The 17,176-nt window shown below is 38.9% G+C and overlaps 1 protein-coding gene across 2 annotated transcripts; it reads left to right on the top strand.

Annotated features, from left to right (window-relative positions):
• Nucleotides 1-2,151: 2,151 nt before the first annotated feature.
• znf512b (zinc finger protein 512B) lies at nt 2,152-16,774 on the top strand. Of its 2 annotated transcripts, none has more exons than XM_008317940.3 (16): nt 2,152-2,654; nt 4,595-4,747; nt 7,049-7,117; nt 8,552-8,631; nt 8,971-9,099; nt 10,249-10,424; nt 10,522-10,769; nt 10,895-10,966; nt 11,817-11,954; nt 12,244-12,371; nt 12,915-13,007; nt 13,515-13,856; nt 15,012-15,113; nt 15,227-15,289; nt 16,011-16,109; nt 16,316-16,774. In XM_008317940.3, the coding sequence occupies exons 2-16, from the start codon at nt 4,597-4,599 to the stop codon at nt 16,445-16,447; spliced, it is 2,022 nt and encodes a 673-aa protein (XP_008316162.1). In that variant the 5' UTR covers nt 2,152-2,654; nt 4,595-4,596; the 3' UTR covers nt 16,448-16,774. The 2 variants fall into 2 exon arrangements, with proteins under 2 accessions (XP_008316162.1, XP_008316161.1); XM_008317939.3 differs by having other exon boundaries at nt 2,153-3,347.
• The last annotated feature ends 402 nt before the right edge of the window (nt 16,775-17,176 follow it).

The raw sequence follows: 17,176 nt of genomic DNA, 5'->3' as shown, positions 1-17,176 counted from the left end.
GAGTAATAAAAAAAAACTTTTAATTTCATAGGTAAAGAATCTCTGCTACAAGAACTTTATAAAAAGTCCCGCGGGCCACAAAAAATGGCTTGGCGGGCTGCATTTAGAGCCACATGCGGTTCCCGAGGCACGGCTTGGCCATGCCTGTACAATTGTCCAAAGCTGAGATTCTACATTGCCTAAAACCACAATCGGCAGAACATGTCTGTAGCATTGGAAGATTTGAAGCTCTAAACAACACACCAGCGAGAAAAGCTGTCCACACCCCGACGATCAGGTCCTCAGGCTCGAAACCACTACCGGCGGAGAGCTCTGAGAAAGGTCAACGCACGGAAAACGGCAGGTCCTGACAGACCAGCGCTCGCCCATGTGCTCACTGACATCTTTGACACGTTACTGAACCAAGTCTTCGTCCTCTCATGCTTCCAGCCAGCCACCATCATTCCAGTGCCAAAGAAATCAACCATCTCATGCCTTTCGCAACGACTTTCAACACCTACTATCATGAAGTGCTTCGAGCGTGTGATTAAGGACCACATCATCTCCATACTGCCCCCATCATTTAAACCCGTTCCAGTTTGCATACAAGCCTAACCGCTCCACAGAGGACGCCATCTCCACCGCTCTCCACCTGAGCCTGGAGCACCTGGATGGTGCTCCAGGTAAGGATGCTGTTTCTGGACTTCAGCTCAGCATTCAACACGATCATCCCCCCCCCAGGACCTGATATGCAAACTGGGCCCGCTGGGGGTTTACACCCTGTGCAACTGGCTGCTGGACTTCCTCACTGACAGAACCCAGTCTGTCCGAGTGGGCAACAACACCTCCAGTCTCATCTCCCTCAGCACCGGCTCCCCTCAGGGCTGCATCCTGATCCCCCCTGCTGTTCACCCTGATGAGCCATGACTGTCGTCCCAGGCACAACACCGACCAGCTACTAAAGGTACGAGCTGACCTACAGAGAGGAGGTACGATATCTGGTCGACTGGTGTCAAACAAATAACCTGCTCCACAGGAACATCAACGAGACAAAGGAGCTCATCGTTGACTTCAGGAGATCCCAACCCAGCCACACACCGCTGCTCATCAATGACACAGCGGTGGAGGTCGTCAGCAGCACCAAGTTCCTGGGGGTGCAATTAAATAGCTCTTAGAAACGCTATTATTTATCTACTGATCTATTGCGGTTTACATTTGTCACTATAGTTTATCTCAACACACTTCCGAACTGTTTATTCTGTTTATATATTTACCATTAGTTCATATGTAGCACAATTTTTGTTTTGCACCACCTATATATATAAATATAAATATAAATATAAACATAAACATAAATATAAATATAAATATAAATATAAATATAAATATAGATAGATAGATAGATAGATAGATAGATAGATAGATAGATAGATAGATAGATAGATAGATAGATAGATAGATAGATAGATAGATAGATAGATAGTAAAAGTCATAAAGGCTAAAATGCTAAGTGCTTTTTTACACCATCTGTTGGGGAAACATGGGTATTGCAGAAAAAGGCAGAAGCATAATTATATACATCATTGATGTACTTTGTTTTTGTTTTTTTAACCATGCTGCTGCTGTTTTGCAACTGGCTGTTGATTTGTTCTCTTGTATTTTTGTATTTCACATCTAGTTGTTTTACTTTTATTTTTTTCTAAATTTCAATGCTCTTCCACATTTTTTATTAGGTCTTAAAGGAAATTTGAAAAAAAAAAAAAAAACTCAAACCACTATAGTGTTGGTCAGTGTCTCCATTATTTAAAACAATTTTCTTTACCTATTCCTAAAGTCAGACTGACATATGCATTGTCATTGGTTTTAAATGTTTCTATTATACATGCTATCATTGTATGCCAGAGGTGTCAAACTCATTTTCACTGGGGGCCACATCAGCAACACAGTTCCCCTTGAGTGGCCAGTTGTAAAAAGACTGGTTACATGTAACTCATATTAATAAAGGTTTCTGCAATTAATTATTATTTATTCAAGTTATTATATTATACAACTTTTAATTTATCAAGTTTTAACTTTTAATTTATCAGGTCAAGAAACTCTGCTGCATGGACTTTATTCAATGCTTTTTAATCTCCCACGGGCCATACAAAATGACGTGGCGGGCCACATTTGGGCCCCGAGCCTTGGGTTTGACACATGCTGTTTTGAGATGCAGATGCAGAAAAAAAAAACCCCATCCAACAATAACAGTTATAAACCTTACATAAGTTCATTCGATTGCTGTTTTGTGTGTTTGTGGTCCATTCACTGACAGAATTCTTTTTAAGTCCACCGTCCTCTATAGCACTGAGCGTGGTCACGTTTTTTTTTTTAAAAAAAGCAAATTAAATGCGTAGTCAAGCAAAGCAACTAAACCTACGACCCATCTTATTTATTTATTTCTTCATCCGTTACGTCGCCACCGTCCTCCACCTCCTTTTGTGTCTCCAATATTAATGTGCCTCATATCGACCACCATTATAATAACGTGAGAGTTTGGAAGTTGCCCCAAGAGCGGACTGTAGTAGCAGCTATCAAAGGTGGAGTGGATGCGCGCAGAACCCAGCACACGCTGAAGTGACTGTGGAACAAGGCCGCTGGAGATAATGTCCGTTTAGAAGCTGAAATAAGCCGAGGTAAGAAGTCGGGCAGATGCTGTACCGAAATGACGTAATGTTGATATTTTTCTTTCTTTCTTTTTCGACTGCTTTCATTTGCCATACGTAACAACGCCGAGATAGCAGCTGTAAACATGTTCATGTGCCTCCCGTTAGTTTCAGCCAGAGCAAGAATCCCCCCCTCCTTCGTAATAAAGTCGCCATTTCCCCAACTGCCTATATAAAACCACCCATCGTCATCACGTTTTCTCTTCCGGGGCTGCGGAGTCGGCCGTATGTGTCTTCTCTTTCCGGGCGATTTTGGAGTGTTTATCGAGGGGAAAGACTTAAATGAAAAGTGCCTCGTTTGGTTTTGGTTTTAACGCGAGGCGGGGGGAAGATGACAAGGGGTGCGGGATGACTGGGAACAGGGGAGAGGAAAAAATGAGGTGAAAGTATCCCGAATTTGGTGACTGTTATTATCGTCTACAAAATTGGAAGCGGTGACAGAGACACAGTCACAGAAGCTCAGTGACTTCTGTCAACCTTTCCTCGCCAGTGTATGACCGCACCCTGACGCACTACAGAGTGCCAGGTTACTTGGTTTTAAAGCAGGGTGGGAGTTAAAAAAAAACAAAAAAAAAAAAAACAAGTCCAAGTGTCTGCCTCCAGATTCCCTCTTCTCCCCCTCCTGTCTCTTCTCCTCCTGGGTGATAGTGTCCGTCATTTCAGGTAGGTGTGTCGGCACGGGGAGAGAGAGAGAGAGAGAGAGAGAGAGAGAAAAAAAAATAGACTAGACGTTTTAGTGACGTTTGTGAACTCAGTAACCTATGACTCACAACATGTCTTTGACTTTACAGTGGACTACATGTGTTTGTACATTCTAACTTACAAGTAACCATAACCTTTAATGGGTTCTGCCATGTAAGTACCAACAGTTTTGGTTCCTATCAGGAATATAATTACATAAAACCAAATTACAATTAAAGCAATGCTCTTCAATTGGTAACATTTAAAAGAGCACATGTATTGACACATGTATTGACGGTACAAGAGTGTATTCCCTATAAGTAGTAAAGTTCAAAGTAAAGTAGCAACACCGGGAAATGTCAGAAGTGCTGTAGGTATAACAAATAATTATTACCTGCGTACACAGACAAACAGTAAATACGGTTTGGGAAACAGTGATCATTGGATCAAGAAAAACCAAATCCTAACATCGACCTCGGCTATAAACAACCTATATAATGTTATATATGTTAATGTCATGTGTAATGATATGTTTTGTAAAATTGTATTTCATTTAATGTGAAAGACTGGGAACTGTGTCTATGGGCAGCGTTTCACCATTGTCAAAAGTACAACGAATGCGGTTGTAATGTACAAGAGAGACGTCGTATTCTGAGGAACTTTTCAAAGCTAAATTGTCCAATTACGTTATACATGCAATGCATTTAGTGGCGGTACGTGTCTACGTAGCTACAACTGCCCTCCTTAACAGTAGTTGAACAAATGACTTATTCTCCTTGGTTCTAATACCTGTTCTTTTTATATATATTCTTTGCTTTTCTAAAGTCAAGTCTTGTCAGACACTAGCTAGCCCAGATTTGTACAGCTAGCTAGCCAGCCTAGCTTTGTACAGCTATCATGGTCTTTTATGTTCAGACCGCTATTCCAAAAATAGAGGTTGTACTAATAATAATAATAAAATCTTTCCTTTTGTTACCAAATAAAAAACGGCTAAGATAGAAGTAGGGTTGTATTTGTTGCTTTTGCTCAAATCGCCTTTTTTTTTTTTCCAATGAGAGTATGAGTACTGAGTTGGTTTACGTGTGGTAATTAGTCCACACTAATTATAGTACACTACTGTGATATGTAGAAGAAGGTAGCTCAACAAATAATTACAGGAAGTCGATGCAGCTGACATTGCAAACAATGTATCTCACCATCACCTATATCTTACTCTACTGTGTTCTCAGGCATGGAGAGCCCCAGCAGCCAGAGATTTGGAAACATGTCCACCTTAGGGTTGACAAGGACCCGCACTCCCAAGCATGGACATTCCCAGGAGCCTCAGAGATACACCCCAGTTCCTAAGAACAACAACAACAACAACAACAACAACAAACACTGTAAGTGATGAGAGATCGTCCTTTGTCGAGTAAAAACATAGGGTTTTGTTTAAGCCTATGTTTAAGGAGTCTCTAACAAACCTTAATGAAATGAAATGAAATTCTGTCATCCTTCTAAATTGTGAGTGAGCGTTATGCCAATGCGTGTCTGTTGTCACGCCAATAAGAACTGCATGGCTTCGAGCACAAGTGCAACACAGTGTTTCTGTTTGATCTTGTTGCTAGATTTAGCCAATTTGAGAGCGAGTTTTTTTTTTCCCCCTTTCCTGTGGCCATAGGCTTCTATCTCTATCTCTATCTGGTCTTTCAGTGATAAGAAAAAAAGCACCAGAGAGCTACAGTAAAATCATCCTTCAATATTGAGTTATTGAGAAATATTGAGAAATGCACGAACTAGAATTAGGAATGTCCGATATTAACTCTTTGCTGATATCCGTTGTGCAGATATTGTCCAAACACTTGATTTCTGAGTCCGATAAAAACCGATACCGATTTTAAGTGACACCTGCCCACTAAGGTGATTAATTAAGGTTATTAATACGGATGTCACAGGAATGGGACGACGATATGGTGCGATCGGTCCGATTTTGCAACAGAATCGACGGCGTCGTGACTGCCTACAAGCTACTCTTCGATTGGAAAAAGAAGCAGCGGAGGCTAACTGCCGATCGCAATGTTTTTGCAGCCTCGCAAAAAAAGAACCATTTCCTGCTACTGGAAGAGGTGCACCAAGAAATGGCACCACCCTCTGGAGAGACGTAAAATCAATCATCGGCTGCGTAGTAAAAGTCATCATCACCTTCCTCGTCATCATCATTTTACTGCGCATAAATATGGTGTCACTACTTTGCGGAAATTCAGTTCTCGCGGCAGGCCTTGGAAGCTAGCTACCGCGATAAACGAGGGACCACCGTACCATCTCCTTCGGTGACCTACCGATGCTGCTAAGACACCCTGACCCTGTAAGAGTAAAACGCAAGCTACTGTTTACTCTGCATTACAACATTGAAGATTCTGCACCGAGTTTTTAAAGTGTGGAGTCAAGTGTCGCAGTCCTTTCATTACTGAATCTTCATCCTGCTTACCTCCAAGCCTCACGCCTTTAGTATCCAAGCAGCCAGTGTTAATTTTATTATTAACCACCTCATGGGAAGGGCATGGTTGTAGGGAGCAGCACAATGGGCACCGCAAGTCTTATCCTTCTTTAAGAGAGAAAGAGGGAATGCATTAATACGTATATCAATCAATCACTTGCTGCAGAAATGACCCGTTCATCCTCAATTCCTGGTGCTGGGTCCTCTTGGGTCGAAAAGAAGGACGGATTTGTTCCTGTATCGACGACAGAGGCTTAAATCTTCATTCGGATTTTGTCCAGGTCCAAAAGTGAACATGTCGGTTACAGCCAGATGGTACGCCAGACAGCTCTTCGCTAAAGTCCCCAAAACTCAAGCGTGACTTTCATTCCTCCTCTCAGCTAATAGGCAGGATACATACAGGAGGATCCTTCTCAACTTTCTGGGTCATACTTCGTTCTTGAAAACATTTCTGGACTTTGCCATTTTCTGTTGGTTCATGAGGGGTCATGCTATCTTTATTTTACTTTAAGAGCAGTGGTTTCAGCAGAGGTCGCAAACATGCGGCCCGTGGTGCCAAAACTGGCCCGCTTGGGCATCTTTCCGGCCCGCTTGACTCAATTTTGGAAATAAAAAAAAATTACACAAACACCTCATGTTAAGGATATTTTTTTTGTAAAATGATATTGCATTAAATATGAATAAATGGTAATAAATAATATAATTTACTTGTACCTCTTTGCATGAAAATAAAGGGGAAAATCAAGGACTTATTGTTATTTATAATTAATTAGGTTATGATTGTACTGGTGCGGCCCACTTGACATCTAATTTGGTTTTATGCGGCCCGTGAACCGAAATGAGTTTAGAGTAAATCTGGAATTATTGTGACCTATACAAATTTGAGGATAGCTTTTTTTTTGGAACATGATAGAGGTGTCACATCCAAAATGTTTGAATATTGTAAAAAAAAAAAAAAAAAATTCATTTGTTTTATTTTTTAAAATATTGCAACTTTATTGAAATATGGGTTTGCATTTAAATCATTTAATCATAATCTTTGAGAAGTAACATTTTATCAGTGTCATTCCAAGACCATTTCTACCAATTAATGCTAGTAGAAGTATTTTTAACTATGTACTCAACGGTACTCACTACTGAAACTGATACTTTTTTTTTTTTTTGGTTCACTCAATCATTTGTGTCTCACCCTGTGTTTCGCTCTCAGGTGCTCCACTTCCTGCCTCGTTCATGTCCCTTTGTCCACCTGTCTCCACCTCCGGTGTTTCCCTCCACGGTAAATACCTAATCTTCCTTTCACTATTTTTTGTATTCACTATTTTTCCCCTTCTGTACAATTACCTAGCATTATCTTATTCTTCCTGCAAGTTTATTTCTTTTGTTTGGGTGAACCACCAAAAACCTTTTATTATCTTATTCTTCCTGCAAGTTTATTACTTTTGTTTGGGTGAATCTTTAGCTTGTTTATACCGATCCTGCTGTTAGCTTCGTGTGTTTTTGAACCCTAGCCTGCAGGACTCGACATTGTTCTTGTTCCGGACATTTGCTCATGTGTTTAAAAAACACCTATGACCTTTTAAGAATTAGGGAAAGGGGTGAATAGAGGACAGATTTTCAACAACTCCAGCGGTCATTAAGAGCACCTGATCATGTTCATTCTGCTCACCGGAATGTCAAGATCGCAGGATCGAAGATGTTACAAACCTCTGACACAAGATGTTCCCCAAACTGTCAACACGTCTCTTCAGTTCAGCATGTTTTTTCCCACAGGTCCTGAAAACTGCAGTTTTTAGGTCACTCCTGAAAAAAAAACAAAAAACATCTGAAATTATGGAGATGAACAATTATTGTATAGGCTACCGTAATAACTGCCTAAAATCTCCCAGATTATAAAATAATCATAAAGGTAGTATTTCATCAACTGAATGATTTATTGAATGACTTAACTTATTTGATTTAAGGTAATGTTTTGCGCTCAGATTTTTGACTACATCCAAGGAGTGACACTGCTGTCGTCAAGAAGTTTATTGGTAATCACAAGTCTACACAACAAGACGTGTTTATCATCTCACCTGATAGGTCATCTCACCTGATAGGTTAAACCCCAAAAAACATAACACAACTCAGTGACTGTAAATAGCAAATGAATGTCTTGAACTTTCATCAGCTGAACAAAAGCAAACTCTAACTTGAGGTGCAACATAAGGCAGTGTTTTCCCAACCTTTTTTGAGCCGCGGCACATATATAATCAGGAAAAAAAAACACACCTTGAGCCACGACACATATATATCATCAGGGGAAAAAAAACAAAACGCACACGGCATACCACCAAACAAAAATCCCACAATCAGTCTGTTTAGGTAAAGACAACAATGATATACTGGCAGGAATTGAAGAAAGACCCACACAAAGATCTTCTTCAACGATCTTTTTGGATAGTTTTAATAGCCCTCTGCTGCCACCTAGCAGAAGAGGAGTTAATTGCTCTGCCTGTCGCGCATTGGCGAACAAAGAAAACATATTTGCAAAAAAAAAAAAAAAAAAGTTTTGGGACCAATTAAGTGACATTGAATAATTTTCCACGAATCACATGGTATAAGGTACTTGCAGAGCGCGACACGAAAAAATGTCATAATAACACCTGTCTTTTCGATGACAACTTTTTGTGATAATTTCGAGTCCTTCTCTTTGTTTCTTTTTTTATTTAAGATCCACTGCAAAATGAGAGCGCAGAAGGGAAGAAAAAAGGTCGGCCCAGAACAGAAGGACAGGAATTAAGGAATATTACTGTGAGTATCTTACCAGCTGACGACTGACGACTTGTATATATGTATATATATGTATATATATGTATATGTATATATGTATATGTATATATATTCATATATATATATATATATATATATTCATATATATACATATATATATATACATATATATATAAAAATTTTCCAGTCACACGCTTATGAGGCTCTAATCAAAAATAAGAAAAGTCGATGTTTTCCCATTTGACTATATGCAGTGTCCTCCTTACGTTTTTGTAAAAGGAGTTTGTAATTTGAGATCACTCCCTTTCTGGCTCATTGTTGGCTTTATCTTTTTTTTTTTTTTCCTTTCCCTCTAAGCAGGCTCCTTTGGTGGTACAATGGAAGGAAGAGTTTAAGCGACGCTCCAGGGTTAAGTGTCCACGCTCAGGTTGCTGGTTAGAATTCCCCAGCATCTATGGTGTTAAGTACCACTATCAACGCTGTCAGGGGGTATGTTACTATCTTCTTCTCTCTCCAGGTTGGCTGGTTCTGTTCTGTGCTTGAAAGAAGAGGTTAAAAGTGCAATCTAGATATGATGTGACATTAAAATATAACTTTTAGAACACTTGTTTTTGTTACTGGTTAATGTAGTCCCAATCTGACTTTGCAATTATACCCCGTAGCTTACTAAGGGGTTGTAATGTTGCACCCGATACATCTTAAATAACAGAATACAATATTGCACATTTCCTAATAGAAACACTGAACGTCGCCATTTATTTCTTATTATTAAAGTTAAAAACAAAAAGTCTGGTCTTATTTACCTCATTAACTGCCAATATATAAAATATATATATATATTTTTTTTTTTTACCTAGGCTGCCATTGCATCGTTTAGTAACGTTTTTGTGTTTTAGTCTTAGTTAACATTTTGAAATAACTCAGCCTTCTCCTTCCGATGGATTGGCATTCTTTTTTTTCTTTTTTTTTTTTTAAAATCGATGCATGTCATTATGCATTTTAAATACATTTTAGATCGATTCGTGATGCATTTTTACATCCCTATTTGCTAATACAGTGGGGCTTTAAGATCCATAGCATTTTCTCCATTTTTAAAATAACTAACCCCCCCCCCGACCCCTATCTAAACATCACAAACATAGATATAAACAAATATATTGACAATATAAAATAATAATAATTAGGAAAAACATTTAATTTAACATCTAACATTTGACAGCTGTTGTGGTTGCTTGATGAGCGTTGTAAAAACCCTCTGACGATTTTTCCCTCCAAACTGTGCCCTGAAGAAACATAAGTGAGGCTCAAGGAAGGGGGGGGGCTATCCAAAAAAATCTCTTCATTATCAATAAAAGGCGTTTAGACTCTCAGGAAAATAAATAGTCGACTAGTTATACAAAGACAACTTGGCTTGTGGAACCTCCTTATTTTTGCATGACATATTTGTATATATGTAAAATCTCTTTCCAAGTAAGAGTGAACTTTCCTTGTCACATAACTGGATTTAGTTAGCAAAAACTTACTGAACCTAGAAAGCTTTTGCTAACTCCCACCTACAGCATCAAGAAACTGATAGTGCTGGCAGGAGCTAATGGCTAAGCTAGTGTTAAAACTGTTTTGAATTTTCCCTTTCACTAGGCCCCAGTACCTGAAAAGCTTAGCCATGGCTGTCCCTACTGCGAGGCAGTCTTTGCAACAAAGGTCCGCCTGGAAAAGCACAAGCTGTGGAACCATCCCGACAGGGTCACGATGGACCCCAAGGAAGAGCAGGCTATACCTCACAAGATGGCCATCAAGTCCACCACCAAGAAAAGGCAACATACTCTAATTCAATGTCCATCTCTTCCACATTGACAAATGCAACTTGTTAAACCGTTAAAAACTATTTTTCCTTTCGAACTCTGGATCCAGACGGCTGGAGAACGCGCCCCCGTCTCCTGTGTTCTTCAAGGTCAAGAAGATCAACGAAGTGCCCTCTATGAATGGCAAGCTGTCCTATCAGAAGAGCGACAGAAACAAGCAGCAAACAGCTTACAGTCAGCCGTCACAGCCCCAGTCTGTCCTGCTGCAGTCCCAGAGCAGATCGGGTGCCAAAGAAAGTAAGGAGAGCAGTCTTTCCCCTCTTTTTCCTGATCAAGATCCGGAGCGTGTTAAGCACAGTGAGTTTCCAGGATATATCCTAAATTGGTGTAAACCTGTTCTGCTTTTGTTTCTTTTGACACCTGTTCTGCTTTTTTTTTTTTTTTTTTCGACCGAGTTGTGCTTTATGTTTGTCTTAACACAGGACGGAAGCAGAAAACACCTAAGAAATTCACGGGGGAACAGCCCTCCATATCTGGAACCTTTGGATTGAAAGGTAAAATGTGGAATTCAGTTCGCCTTAACAAATAACAATATGTATATATGTGTATATGCATAAATGTATATATGTATATATGTGTATATATATGTATATATGTATATATATGTATATGTGTATATATATGTATATATGTATATATATATTTATATGTGTATATATATGTATATATGTATATATATACATGTGTATATATGTATATATGTGTATATATGTATATATATATGTATTTGTATATATATGTATATATATATATACATGTATATATATGCACATATGCATATATATGTTTATATATTCATATATATACATATATATATACATATATGTATATATATATAAAAATTTTCCAGACACACGCTTATGAGGCTCTAATCAAAAATAAGAAAAGTCGATATTTTACCCTTTGACTATATGCAGTGTCCTCCTTACGTTTTTGTAAAAGGAGTTTGTAATTTGAGATCACCGCATAAGAGACTGATAGGTCTGTAGTTTTCAGAGTGTGGTCTGTAGTTTCAAGTGTTGGCTCTTGCCTTCCTTGTGAATGCCAGAAATAGCCTCAGTCTATGTCCCCATGAAGAAAGTACACACTGTAGTCAAAAATATTGTTTAGTACTTGTACTAAATATTCTAGAAAACACTTCAAAATCTCCCAAGGATGACAATCTGGTCCTGGATTTCTTTTTTTTAACTGCATCGTTTGAACTGCCTCTCAATCTGATAGATTATTTTTTTTTTTTTTTTAACTGCATCGTTTGAATTGCCTCTCAATCTGATAGATATGAGTTGTAGGTTACAAAGAAATGTCTCTAATTAACCATGATTTTTTTTTATGTGTTTGCTTTAGGAATGACTAAAGTTGAGGAAAAACTAAAAACAAGTCATTCAAAAAGACCGGGAGGAGGGAGAACATTTAGTGAAAAACCTGAGCGAAGACCGGCACCGAGTCAGCTCTGCAAGAAGGACGCAGCTGCAAAGATCTCTGGTCGGTGACGTTTAGATCTCCATTATTCATTCATAAGGATGTCTAATTTATAGATATTTACCAATAAGAATCTACAAAAAGTAGGATTTAGATATGTATGGATCTCGTTGATTAACTATTAACTACGTTTAATATTAGAAAAATATTTTTTTAAAGCAAGCGTTTCGATGTGTACTTTCTGTCCACCCAAAATGTATGTCGGCGAGTTGCATTCCTGTTTTATAGTTGCTAATTGTTCATTGGACATTGGTTATGCTATTTACGAGAACACTGTCGTTATGTTCCGAAGGTATGGATCCTGGTAACCAATGGCAGCAAGCAGTCCCGGAGCAAGGCGAAGTGGTGTGTCCCACCTGCTCATTTGTAACTAGGAAATCAATGGAAGGCCTCAAGAAACACATGGAGATTTGCCATAAGGTCAGTGGACATAACCTGGCCATCTGATGGGAACAGGTGCTTTTACCGTGTAGTTTGTTCTGGTGTAAGTGTTTGACATCATCGCAATATATGCATCTGCTTTGAAGAGTCATATGCAGGGGGTCTGTTGTGACCTTCCGACTTATGTTGGTAGTGGTTGCGTTGCCCCTTCATTATGGCTCCCAAGCGTAGGTTCTGATATGCAACGTGTGCATTACCTCTGTGTCTGTCGTGACATTTGTTTTATTGAGCTACAAATGAAACTGTTCAAATAAATGACCACATAGCCCATGGCGGCTGTACATAAAAGAGAGCGTTGTCGACATTCGCTGGTTGTACGTCATACATCGGAATGCTTCGTCAGTGCATTCGCTTTTACATTTATTTTATTGAGCTACAAATGAAACTGTTAAAATAAATGACCACATAGCCCAGAAAAAAGTGAGATTACACAGTAGTTTCTTTTTTAGAAACATGTTATTTGTAAAAAAAAAAATAAATAAAAAAAATAATGTAATTTTCTTTGGCCTTCAATCCCTATAGCTTCAAGATGCTCTTAAATGCCAGCAGTGCCATAAGCAGTTCAGGTCTAAGGCTGGCCTTAACTACCACACCATGGCTGAGCACATAACTAAGGTAAGCCCTTACTTCTTTCACAGTGAGTTGCAATAGTTATTTCGCTAATATTTTCCACTGGACATAAGTGTACCACTGCTGCAATGCTTAAATGATAACAAGCCTCCAGTCACTAGGTGGCAGCAACTCATACGGTGGCGGAGAGTGTATGAAAACATTTCTAACCCCCCAAGGGGGAGAATGACAGAAAATAATCGAGAGCCAATGGGGTAAAGGGATGTCATTACTGTCCAACAAGATAAATGTCCTCACGATTATCCCGATGATTAGCCTGTCACTAGTTCTGGCCGCTGGAATACACCTATAGTCCTCAGTTAGCATCTACAGCTATGGTAGGCTAGTTAACAACGTTAGCTACTGCTTTTGGGCTTCCTGACAAAACAAGAAGTTATTTTTGTAAACTCTACCAAAAGTGTTACCAGACCGTCGCTAATATGATATGGTACTTTTTGCTATTTTTTTTTTTTTTTTTTTAACGCTACACATGCCTTTCACGTCCTACTGCAGTTGATATCAGGGGAGCCTAAAGCAAGAGGCAAGAAGGAGCAATGCCAACCCGAAAAGATTGAGTGGCAGGAAAAGACGGCTTCAGTGCAACACAGCGAGAAGGAAAAGGAAATTCGAGACGAAGATAAGGAAAAACAGAATCAGAGGGAGGAAACGCTTGAGAAAATGGTGCAGAATGCGAGCCAGGTGGAAGACTTTGAGCGCACTCCCAGTGGAAGAGTGAGGCGCCGCTCGGCCCAGGTGGCAGTCTTCCACCTGCAGGAGATTGCGGAGGATGAACTGGCTAAAGAGTGGGGCACCAAACGGCGGATTAAGGATGACCTGGTGCCTGACAGCAAGAGGGTAAGGACAGGATATGGAGTGGCTCGAGGTTTATTGATGTGCGGGACGTCCGTGGTTTGCGACTCCCTCCGTCCACAGTGATTCCGTGATGATGTTGCCGTTTCCCGTGAATTATTAAGAAAAATCTTGGACGTACGGTGATAAAACGAATTTCTCACAGGAACTAGTTGGCGAGCGGAGTGGTCGTCTTGCGGCACCAAATGTGGAAGATAGCTTTGTTTACATTTGGCGGTTGGATATTATACGTTGGGTTGAGCAACATTCCCTTTAATTTGTTGGTGTTTTTTTTTTTTTTTTTTTTTTTTGGAACGTTTTTGCCCTTCATAAAGGCTTATTAGTGACTTCAAGACTCTAGTGATGTTTTTATGATGTGTTAGCGTAGCTGAGTTAGCGTAGCTGAGTGACTTATGTACTTATGTACAGTATGTAAATTGCGACTTACGTCACACCATAGGAACAGAATCCCGACGTAAGTCGGTGACTTCCTGTACTTAACCAATGAGATGTGCGTATACGTAATAATAGGTTCATGAGGGCTCAAGAGAAATTATATTTTTATTTTTATTTAAAAGATGAAATATGAACTCAACTACAGCATTTTTAATAAACATTCTTAGAGGTTTTGCCCCAAATTCAAGCAACTGAGTCTTCTCACATTCAGGAATAATAATTTTATAATATCGGCCGACCGATATTATTGGTCCGATGTTAGCATATTTTTTAAATATCTGTACGAATCGTTTTTGGTTTTCCCGCCGATAATGAAAACCCGATAATGCAATGCCTGGGTTTCGGGAAATGAGGACTGCTCTAAAAATAGTGCAGTGCCCCACAGAAAAATATAACTTGGCATTATGGGAATTGCCACCGGGTTTTTACAGCCCAAGAGTCATTTGGTTTGCATATAAGACTATGACAAATAATTTAGGAAGCAATCTTAGGGTCTTGGTTGAATGTTCCAGATCTTCCTCTAAGGAAATTGATGTCTGTCTGAAGTCTAAACACATAGTATGTGACACTGATGATCATTCACCTACATATACAAACACTGACCTACATGGACAAAGGGTCCTGTTCTAGTGAGAAGGGAAAGGGAAAACGTTCCAAATCTAATTTCAATAATCATGAAATATGTTGGGGTTTTTTTTCCTATAGTTAAACTACACTCGCCCAAGCCTTACCAATTTCAGCCCTGAGATACTAGAGACCTGGAAGAACCAGGTAAAAGAGAAGGGATTCATCTGCTGCACCAACGAAGTAAGACGATGAACTGACTTATTGTATATACTTATTTGTTACTGATTTATTTGTTTCATCACTTCAGCCAATGGTTTTGAACAATTTTCCTCATGTCTTCTGTGTTGTTTCAGAAGTGCGATGCTGTATATTCCAGTGTGTCAGGACTCAAAGCTCACCTTGCTAACTGTAGCCAGGTAAAAAAAACACAGACTTGCAACTGCCTTTTTTTTTTTTTTTTTTACAGCACACACCTTCATTAACATTAACATTTACACTAAGGAGATGCATTTGATCTGTAATTGTCCACCAACGTGTCCCGTGTCTAAATAACGTTTTCTCGACGCAGCCATTTGAGCCATTTTGTTAAGCCATAAACGTTAAACATGAGCTCATTTTTATCTGTGTATCTGCAAAACATACAACACAAAACGTCCAACTTTCCACGTGACTTCATGTACACGGCGTATGTCATGTATCGTCGGCAATTTTGTGCTGCCACTGGGACGGACAAATTTAAACGTAAAATATTAAGTTCCGACTTTGATGAGCATCACTTCTTCACTCCTAAAGTGTAAACACACCGGCATTAGCCGATAGCTAAGCTAATGTAGTGCATTTTGATAGTGGAAGAACATGTAGCTATTTGCTTTGAAAATGAACTGACTTAGTTCACTACACTATTAGCAAACCCTAATAATAATAATAATAATAATAATAATAATAATAATAATAATAATAATAATAATAAAACAATTACAATAGTAAAAATAATGAAAAGCTTGAAAAGTGGTGGGGACCCTAATGACACACAGTAGATGATAACAATACTGCTATGTACTTAATGATATGGCTGAAACCTGAAATACCGTAGCTACAATGTGTATGTATGTGTGTATGTGTGTGTGTTTGTTTCAGGACGGTGGAGAACTCAGGAAGTACATCTGTCTAATATGTCAAAAGGAGTTTAGTTCAGAGAGTGGTGTTAAGTACCACATCAGCAAGACACATTCACAGGTGGGTCTGTATATACAGTACATTCACTAGGGATGGCAAATGCACCCTAGTATATGGACGTCGACTCTTGCATGATATGACTATGTCATTTTCTGGACCAGCTGCAGCTTTACAAGGTTGTAGTAGTACCTTATCTTTTGGCTGATATTGCTCGAGGTAATCACCTGAAGTTTGTTTTTTTTTTTTTTTTTTCTTTTCTTCCTTAGAACTGGTTTCGTGCAGCGGACAATGAACTGGTCTCCAGCAACAAAAGTAAAGCACTAGTGAATAACGCAAACGGTGCAGAGATGAGAAACAATCCCACGTCCGGTAAGAAGAGGGGTCGCAAGCCTAATTAACGCCGCCCGGCTGCTTCACTTCTTCCCACAAACACAAAAGCACTTTTAGTTATTCAAAACTCAGGCCATCCCAATGAATCCTTCCTCGGGGTCAAAAAAAAACGTCCAAGCTTAAAGCCTGATCTAATGAACAACACTAACTTAGGCCAGCACAAACCATATTGCCCTAGGCTGCCGAAATAAGCAAACCGTAGAATTCTTTTGTTGAACCTGGGAGCCAGGGATGAAGCTAACACCAAATATTTGGTCAGGGAACTAAAGGATCTCTGTAATTTCACAAAGGCATGGCACTGAGAAGGAAGCCAAACCAGCCATTATGAAAAAAAAGAAAATCTGATTAATGTCTTGTTTTAAAACATGCATAAATAACAGTAATGTTTTATTTTGTGTCAAACATTTCAATTTGTACAATCAAAGCAGGTATGTTTACTTTAGCTAAATGCATGCATATGCATATGCATACACATACGGTATATATGTGCGTGTGTGTACATGTTTTACATACGGTATATACATATGTGTGTATGTACATATGTATAGATGTGTATATATGTCTATATATATATACACACATCTATACATATGTATATACACATATGTAATATATATATGTATGTATATATGTATATATATGTGTATGTATATATGTATATATATATATATGTATATGTATATATATATATATATGTATATGTATATATATATACATATGTATATATATATATACAT

The sequence above is a fragment of the Cynoglossus semilaevis genome, chromosome 10 (genome assembly GCF_000523025.1).
Source record: "Cynoglossus semilaevis isolate Cse_v1.0 chromosome 10, Cse_v1.0, whole genome shotgun sequence".
NCBI lineage: Eukaryota > Metazoa > Chordata > Actinopteri > Pleuronectiformes > Cynoglossidae > Cynoglossus > Cynoglossus semilaevis.
This window is presented reverse-complemented; position numbering and strand designations above follow the sequence as displayed.